This window comes from Psammomys obesus, unplaced genomic scaffold (assembly GCF_907164565.1).
Source record: "Psammomys obesus unplaced genomic scaffold, mPsaObe1.curated_primary_1811, whole genome shotgun sequence".
Lineage (NCBI taxonomy): Eukaryota > Metazoa > Chordata > Mammalia > Rodentia > Muridae > Psammomys > Psammomys obesus.
The window spans coordinates 6,863,612-6,872,680 of record NW_026585587.1 but is presented as its reverse complement, the minus strand read 5'-3'; the positions used below and the strand labels follow the sequence as shown (position 1 = coordinate 6,872,680).

The 9,069-nt window shown below is 45.9% G+C and overlaps 1 protein-coding gene across 1 annotated transcript in view; it reads left to right on the top strand.

The window, feature by feature from the left end:
• The window catches only part of Lbr (lamin B receptor), a 25,460-nt gene that overhangs the window by 496 nt on the left and 15,895 nt on the right, over positions 1–9,069 (top strand). The window contains exons 2-5 of the mRNA XM_055609388.1: positions 3,500–3,678; positions 5,476–5,685; positions 8,540–8,623; positions 8,713–8,905. Of these exons, the coding sequence (XP_055465363.1) occupies positions 3,514–3,678; positions 5,476–5,685; positions 8,540–8,623; positions 8,713–8,905 (652 nt within the window). The 5' untranslated portion in view covers positions 3,500–3,513. The remainder of the gene's footprint in view (positions 1–3,499; positions 3,679–5,475; positions 5,686–8,539; positions 8,624–8,712; positions 8,906–9,069) is intronic.

The window sequence follows — 9,069 nt, the reverse complement described above, 5'->3', positions numbered from 1 at the left end:
CCGAGGTCCGGCGGCCTCCGGGGGGAGGAGCTAACCGCCGCCGGAGCCCGGCCGGCCGGCCTTCCCGGGCCTCGTGAGGGCTTCCGCGGGGTGACAGCCAGCCTCGCGCCTCCTGCGGCTCCGGGGGCCACTTGGCGCGCGCTCGGCGGTGGACGGGCCGGCCCCGGGGCGCTTCGGCGGCGGCGACGGGCTTGCCCGCGGGTGGTCACCTGCGGTGCGAGGGCCGCTGCACGTGGACGAGCGGATCTGGGGCTGCGGACTGGCAGCTGCCCCGAGGAAGAAGATGGGGCGACGGGGAGGCGCAGGATGGGGGACCTGATGGCGAGAGGGCGATGTCCGCTTGTCAGTGTGGCCCGCGGAAGGGGGTGCGGGCGAGAGGACCGTGCCGGTCAGTGTGCCTCTGGGTGTTAAGGCCGCTCCGCCTGTAGGGCCAGGCTCCCCTTGCGAGCGGGTTCCTCTTTGCATTTTCCCAGCTGGCCGGTACAGGCTCTGGTGCTAAACGGTAACTGTCAGGCATCGTTTGAGCTTTTTCTACCGCGTTACATTGAGTTTGGGAAAGTGGAGGATCAATTCAAGATCCTTGCGATGTTTGTGAAGTAGAAAGATCGATAACGGGTGAGGAGTCGACCCGTGCCAAATGCCGCCCAAGTTGGCAAGAATCAGGCTTAACAGAAAAACGCCGGAGGATCCTTGCATTTCTGCCGCGTAGGGTTTGAGGGTGCCGTGTTTACTAAGTAACTTTTCTTTGCAACCATCCCTGGCTGAAACACGCCTTTAAGAGAAGCCTGTCTACGTATCTTGACTTGTTACTTTTGTGCATAAGCACACAAAAAAGTGTCTGGAGCCCCCTGTGTTGGCCGGCATGATTCTTTCCTGCCGAGCACTATCCTGGGATGCTATTACACGGCTTTCACTCGCTGTGTATGGACCTTGTGCCGAGTGACGCGCACATCATATTACCCGCCTGGTCCTTTATTATCCCCTGAGGCCAGGTGCTTCTCCACGTGCCGTACGAAAGAGCACCATCAAGTCTCAGTTCATTTTCTTGGGTTGTTTTGTTTTGTGAGACAAGATCTCTGGGTAGTCCTGGCCGTCTTGGAACACACTTTGTAGACCACCAGGTAGACCTTCAGCTTACAGAGAGTTGTCTCTCTCTCTCTCTCTTGACTCCAGAATGCCGGGATTAAAGCCACCCATTCCCAGCCAAGTCTCAGTTTTTTGTTTTTTCCTCTTCAAGATTTATGGGGAGGGTGAGGTTGGGAGGGAAGGAGGGAGCGGGATACACCTGGGATACAGAGTTAATAAAATGTAACTAATAATAAAAATTAAAAAAAAATAAAACCACAAAAAAAAGATACATTATGTATATTGTGTTCTGTCTGCGTGTATGCCTGCAGGCCAGCAGAGGGCACCAGATCTCATTATTTATGGTTGTGAGCCGGTAATAGAACTCGGGACCTCTGAAGAGCAGCCAGTGCTCTTAAACTCATACCCGTCTCTCCAGCTCCAAGTCTCAGTTCTTAGGGAAAGAACCTTACCCTTTTTCTGGGGATCAAATTTCAAGGTGTTGCACATTTTAGGCAATTTTTGGAAAATTAAGGCTCAAATAACTAATGTGTGCCTTAATTAATGTATCCCAAAGTATAATAGAAGTTTTTTGGTATTGACTTGTGTTCTTCTTGTTGCACAGATGTAGTTACAATGGTGTCTTAGAGATGCAATAGAGAAAAAAACAGTGAGTCCAGGGCCATACTAACCTCATCTTCTGAATTTCATCTGGTCTCAGAAGCTAAGCAGGATTGGGTGTAGGTAGTACTTGGATGAGAAAAATGACAATGAATGAATGCTTCAAAGTGTCGAGAATGAGTCTGTTGAAGGGCTTTTGGAGATGCAGGTGGACCCCAAGGCCTGAGCAGCTCATATTTGAGGTTCCTGAAGTGTTGCCTGAGACTGGAGTGGCTGGCGTCTTCCTATAGAAAAACACTGTGGCCTTTTTCAAACTTCGGATAACCAGGGTAGGAGAGTGCTAGTAAGAGGTTGGATTGGGGCTGAGGAAGGAAGAGCGGTGCCAGAGAAGGAAGAGGGGTGCCAGAGAAGGAAGCCCAGCACATTTCCTTCCTCTTTGTCCAGGGAGGCTTGGAACTAAGTGTCGAAATCGACCAAGCTTGCTGTGGTCACCTTCCTTCCTTATGCAGAAGTGGGCCTTTGCCCTTCTGCTTCCCGAAGGCCCCTCAGGTACTGTTCTGCCAGTCCAGCTTCATTCCTAAAACTTACAGGCCCTTTTCCCTTTTCCAAGTCCAAACATACTCATTACCTCAGAGATGTTATCTCACAAGTTAGGGAGACTGAGGCAGGCTCTATAATGTACCTTTAATCACGAGATAAGCACCTGCATTTTCTTTCATCTGCTGTCTGAAGCCCCCCCCCCCCCGCCATTAACAGGGAAGAAATGTATTTAGAAAGACTTTTTTGGGAGGGGTAGGTGATGCAGCTTTCTCCTTAATTCCACAATTTGCAGGAGTCCTAAGTATTGCTGTTGGGTTGCATAACCAGCTCTTGGCAGGAGTGTGTGAGGAGTGTTCCTTTATGTGCTTGGTGTATGGAGACTTGCTTAGCAGGCCACACCTTTAGCCGAAGAGTCTGTCTGTCTGCTGCTTGCTTATGGCTGACATCAGGGCACTGGCCAGGGGGAAAGAGAGCTAGCAGCACAGCCATCATCTGATACTGCCTCACAGAAATGGCAACTATTGACGAGTATGGTTTCCTTAAGCGTGTACAAGGTTTCATGGGCCATGTTTAGAGCAGTGGCAGAGAATGCTACAGTTGGAGGTGTCAGCTGTGGGCTTGAGAGATGAACTTGGATGAAGGCCAGCTATATGTTGGCCGAGGGGTGGTTGGCAGTTACTTGGTAAGCCCTTGGGATTTGACTCTTGAGAATGTAAACTTTATGAAGTAAGCCTCAAATATGTCACTATCCTTCCTCTTGGTAGGTTATAGTAATGGTAACTATGTTTTTTATTTTCCCAATTTGTCTCATAGTTTTATTACTGCTCAGTAAGGTAGCTTGTTAAAAATACAATTAAATGCATTTTAAAGCTTTTGAAAGATGATATGCTGATCTACAAGTAAAAATGTGTTCTTTTTGAGTGGTGCCCTGGTTTTGGTTCCTGCAGGTGGGTAGCAGTTTGCTGTGGTTTTGTTGTTGAAGCTAGTCCTCAGCACCACTTCCATGTTTCCCGGTGCTAAGTCATCTGCTACAGAGTGACTTCAAATGAAATAAAACGAAGCCCAAAATACTGTTTCTGAACTTTGACAAAGTGTTAACTTTAAGCTCAAGTTTTGTCATCTGTAAAATAAGCCGTTGTACACTCCTTCATTGGAGGCTTCCTGGCCCTGAAATCATAACCAGTTAACAGATCAAGAAAGTTGTGTTTTACGGAACAACCTAGTCCAAAAAAATAATAAATACTGACTGAATTTTTTCTTTAAAATTGTTCAGACTAACTTTAGAAAATGCCAAGTAGGAAGTTTGCCGAGGGTGAAGTGGTCAGAGGTCGATGGCCTGGGAGCTCCCTTTATTATGAAGTAGAAATTCTGAGCCATGACAGCAAATCCCAGCTCTACACCGTAAAGTACAAAGACGGCACCGAGCTGGAGCTGAAGGAGAGTGACATCAAGGTGAGTGTACCTTAGGGTGCGGCAAGTGGGAGGAACCAGAAGCACACGTCAGACGCCTGCTTTGGGGTTCTGGGGCTCATGATGTTCTTGGCTCTGGGAATGTGTAAATGACGAATGGGTGCAGCTCCCAAAAGCTCACATCAATGGATCTGGTTACCCTGTGGTGTGTTTGCTGTGGGTGCCATTGGACAGGGTAGGAAAGGACCCTGGGTTTTTGCGATTTTTTTTTCCCCCTGAGTTTGCTGCTAGGACAAATGGGAAAGTGTAGGGAGGGCAGCATAGCAAAGGCCTGTGGAGGGCGCAGACACAGTCAGATACCAGAGAGGTAGGTGGCTGGGGACAGCAGAGGGGTCAACAGGAGGCTGACTTGGGGATTTGTTAATAGGCTTGAGTTTATTTCTCTTTTTCTTTCTTTCTTTCTTTTTTTTTTTAAGGACAGGGTTTTTCTATGTAGCCCTAGAACTCATTCTGTAGACCAGGGTGGCTTTGAACTCAGATCTGCCTGCCTCTGCCTCCCTAGTGCCAGGATTAAAGGCTTGTGCTACTACTGCTACCTGGCAGTGCTTGAGTTTCTTCCTTTCCACTTGTGATGTAATCAGAATGACATTTACTAGGTTTGAGGCCAGTGCACAGCTTCCTCCTCCCAGCCTATCTGTTGAGGGCCTGGATTTTTAAAATACTGACCTAAGGTATACAAATACTTACATAAACACATAAAATTAATTTCTAGGAAAAAGGTTATCTTTTTGTTTTAAATCAGGGTTTCTCTGTGTAACCTTGGCTGTCCTGCTTTATAGACCACGCTGACCTTGAACTCACAGCGATCTGCCTGCCTCTGCCTCCCTAAGGGCTGGGATCAAAGGTATGCACCACCACTTAAAGCTGCAGAGTTTTTTAGATTCTCTTGGCATAAAATTACTTAGTCTGAAGGCTCTGCAAACATCTGCTCAGAACTTTGCGGTTTTGGATCTTGGGACACATCAGTAACTAATAGCTTGGACCCATGCATGGTCTGGGTCACACACCATACAACTCTTTAGGCTCCATGGCTCGTGGGGTTGCTGTAGCTTAGGGTCAGCTCCAGGTGAAGTGGAATATGACTTGTCTTTTGATGCTGTTAGCAGTCATTTAGGAATGCCATCGTGAGCTGAGGGCCTCAAACAAAACAGCACCTGGTCAGATGGCCAAGGGTTTGCCTGGCTCAGGTCTATCCCTAGAAACAGGGAAGGAGTGATTTGCTATGGATTAGGGCAGAGTATAGCTGAGGCAAAGAATTTAATTGTCGTTTTTTTGTTTTGTTTTGTTTTTGCTTTTAAGAATGAGTGCTTTCAGAGTAACTCTAGGGCTGCTTACTTTTTGAAAAATTGGTTGCATGCTAATTTTCTTAGACTTCATTTGTAGAGCAGGCTGGCCTTGAACTCACAAAGATCCGCCTGCTTCTGACTGGGATTAAAGGCGTGCAACACCATGGCCGCTGCATGCCAGTTTTTTTGTCTTACCATGTCAGTTTTAGTATCAGTTATACGTCTTTCTTACGTTGCTGGGAATCTGTATAGCGAGTGGGGCACACACTGATTCCAGGGACATGCCTCGCAGGCCAGCAGGGCAGAGAAAGCACTGTTTCTTTTCTAAGAACCAGGATCCTTGCAGCATTTCCCATTGGTCCCGTGGGATCAGTTCTCGGACCCTGTGATGCTTAGAATGGACGGCAGCAGGTTGTGGCCCTTACTAACCTCCTCCAGCTTAGCCACTGGATGTTAGTGTTCTGATAACCTCTGTTGCCTTCTCCCTTTCTAGCCTTTAAAATCCTTTAAGCAAAGGAAAAGTGGCTCAACTTCCAGCTCTCCTTCAAGACGCCGTGGCAGCCGCTCGAGGTCACGCTCCCGATCTCCTGGCAGAGCACCAAAAGGTTCCAGAAGATCTGCCTCTGCTTCCCACCAGCCTGACATTAAGGAAAAGGAAATGAGGAGGGAGATTCTGCAAGTTAAACTGACTCCACTTGTACTGGTACTTGTTCCGTCTGTCAGCTGCACTGGCTTCTCCTGTATAGAATTGTTTATTCAGCTCCTTTGCACTTCTGTTAGCAAGTGTGTGACAAAGAAGTATAGGTCATTTGAGTATTGAAGAAAACGCCCTTTTTATTTTCAGTGCATGTGTGCATATGTACGGTGTGTGGCCACATGTGGAGCTTAGAGGATGGTTTTGTGGAGTCAGTTCTCTCCTTCCACCCATAGGTCAGTTCGTGGGGTTGAACTCAGGTCACTGAGCTTGAGGGCTCATTTCGACCCGATGAGCTACCCTAGCAGCTTCAAATAAGGTTAGTGGGAGTGCTGTTAGTGTTTAGACAATGTTGACACGGACATAGCTTGTAGGCCATGAAGTGATGAGACAACTGTGTGAGGCATTCTAGCTCTTCTGATTGACATCCTTATGCTGATCATTTTCACTGTTGAAAATTGGCGTTTTCAGTGGAATGACTTCCATGCTGCATGTAAAGTGTGTGGAGCCTGGAGACCTAGCCAATGAGGCTTTTATATTATTATTATTTTTAAAGACAGGGTAGCCTAGGCTGGCCATGAACTTGATACAATCCTCCTGCCTTAGTTTGTTCAGTGCTGAGCTCATAAGGGTGAGCTACAACACTTGGGGAATGAATATTTTGACCAGTGGTTCTCAACCACTGTTTAATATAGAACCCTTTAATACAGTTCCTCGTGTTGAGGTGACTCCGACTATAAAATTATTTTTGTTACTGCGTCATAACTGTAATTTTTCTACTCTTATGAATTGTAATGTATTTCTGGAGGTAGAGGTTTGCCAAAAGTGCTGTGATCCACAGGTTGCAAGCCTCTGTTTTGGATGCTATAAGCAAAGCGTTTAAAGTAAAAAGAACACTTTTGTAGTCCACTCATTTAGTGTTATCTCTTCTGGAGACAAGGCATACAGACTTTTAATAATCTTAAAAACCAGACTGTATATGTGTGTACTCTTACAGTTAACCTTTAAAATGTTTAACTTGCCATGACTATTTTTCTTTTTTGTTGTGTTACTTAGTAAATATCATAAATTATATAGATGGTATTGTTAGTTCTATGATACAGCCTAGTGGGTTTTTCTTTTCTTCTTTTCTTTTTTTTTTTTTTTTTTTTTTTTTTTTTTTTTTTTTTTTTTTTTTTTGTTTTTTTTTTTTTTTTTTTTTTTTTTTTTTTTTTTTTTTTTTTTTTTGGTTTTTCGAGACAGGGTTTCTCTGTGTAACCTTGGCTGTCCTGGACTTGCTTTGTAGACTAGGCTGGCCTTGAACTCTCAGAGATCCATCTTGGCTCCCTGATTACAGGCATGCCCACCTGTGCCTGGCAGTCTTCACTGTTCAAACACTTCCTCTTTGCAACATCTGGTTTTCTCCTTAGGCTTAGTTCTCAGGAAGCTGGACTGCTAGGTCAGATGGGTGGTGCAGAACAGAGGCCTGTACTATGTATTGCCAGATAGGGAGAGAGTGTTGATGCCGGTGTCAAGACTGGATGTTTGATTTTCCTTCTGAGGATTATAAACTGCTCCCTCACCCGCCATTGTCAAAGATTTCACCTCCACTTTTCTGACTCTGACTTTGTGTTTTGTTGTTTCTTTGAGTGGCTTTCTACCAGTGACTCTGTAAGGAGAGAACTGCTTCCTGTTACAGCTTGCATTTTTACACAGCTCTTCTGTTGTCACGAGCGCTACAGATTGTCTTTGTCTTTTTCCAATAGAGGATTAGCCTACTGCATGGTGTGTGTACAAGTTCCTGTCCAGGCTGCCTCAGCTTTGGACATCATGTTTGATTGCTTCTTCCACACCTGGTTGTGATCGTAGCACTTTACCTCAAAGCGTTCCGTGCTTTGTCATCACAGATCTGTTCATGTATTGGAAAGCATTGGCATGTAGTCAGCATGACTTAGACACATGGCTGTGTTGCCCTGTTTAGCTGTGGTTAGTAGAGATTATGCAAAACCTGAGATGCTGCATGGGGCTTTTAGGCGTGTCATCCATTTCCTGAGCAGTGGCTCCTTGACACCCTGGTAGGCTCAGGTGTATGGCGAGTAAGACGTAAAGCTGGAGCCCACTGCTGTGGGAATGCTGTCATCTGTCAGCTGCTCTTTTGAGGAGTAGGCTTGGATTTTTGTTTTCCTCTTGGCTCAGTATTGTGTTAGTTTGTTGTCAATCTTTTCAGAGGAAGCCAGGCACTCTTGCAACCGTTGCCTTAACAAGCTCTTGTGAAATCATTTTTTTTTTTTTTTTTTTTTTCAGAAAGAAACTGAGGATGAGTCAGGAGGGACATGTAGGGAGGAAAAAATTAAGGGTAAACATCAGGTAGCATGAAATTCAGATACCCACTCTTGCCATTGTTGGTTGTTGGGGTCACTCAATGTTTTTTTCCTCATTTTTTTCAAGCTAATGAATTTGCCAGTTTTTTACTTACTCACTTTTCATAGAAATGTTACAGTATCTGACAGTGAAATTATTGAAACATTTAGTATGAGAGTGTTTGAAATATGGAAAAGTTGATGTAGAACTCTGTTGCAAAACATAGTGTTGCACAGCTGTAATCCCAGTGCTCAGTCAGGAGGGTGAGGCTGGAGGATTGCCACAAGTTTGAGACCAGCCCAAGCTACATAGTGAATTTAAGGCTAGCTGGTTACAGAGTGGGACTTCTTATCAAAAACCGAAACAGTGCGCTGTAAGAGCTGACCTTGGAAAACCAGGCGGGTCTAGTTGCTTTTATCTCTTGGTTTTTAGCTTGTTTCTGCTTCATTTCCAGTAGTAACTTGTTACCCTTGAGATCATCTGGTCAGTCCAGTTTTGATACATTGCTTCATATCCCGTTTAGAAGCCATATGGAAACAGCGTCAGTAGATACAATGGGGAGCCTGAGCACACGGAGAGGAATGACATACCTCAGAAGAACACGCAGGTAGTGAAGCACTCTCTTTAATCTGCTGCCCTCTTTTTCTTTGTTTTCTAGACGATAGATATTTAATACTTTTTTTTTTTTTAAACTAGGAAAGCGTCATTTTGCCACCAGAAGGCAGTTATATAGCTACACAGTACAGCCTTCGTGCAAGAAGAGAGGAGGTCAAAGTCAAAGAAACTGAGTCCAAGGAACAAAACCTTGTTAGCAGAGGACCTGCACCTTTGGAAACCTTCCAAGTGAGCACTCCACCGCGGAAGGACCTGGAGTTCGGAGGAGTGCCTGGTAGGTTTAGACCTCTCCTCGGGAGGAGCGCTCATGTGCACAGGAAAGGTCTTCATGTAGCAGGGGAGGGATGAGTAGGTGAGGAGGCTAGAGAGAACTTTCCAGAGAAGGCACTGGTGTGACGGCCTGAGCTGGGAGCTACGGTGGGGGGGGGGGGGGGGGGA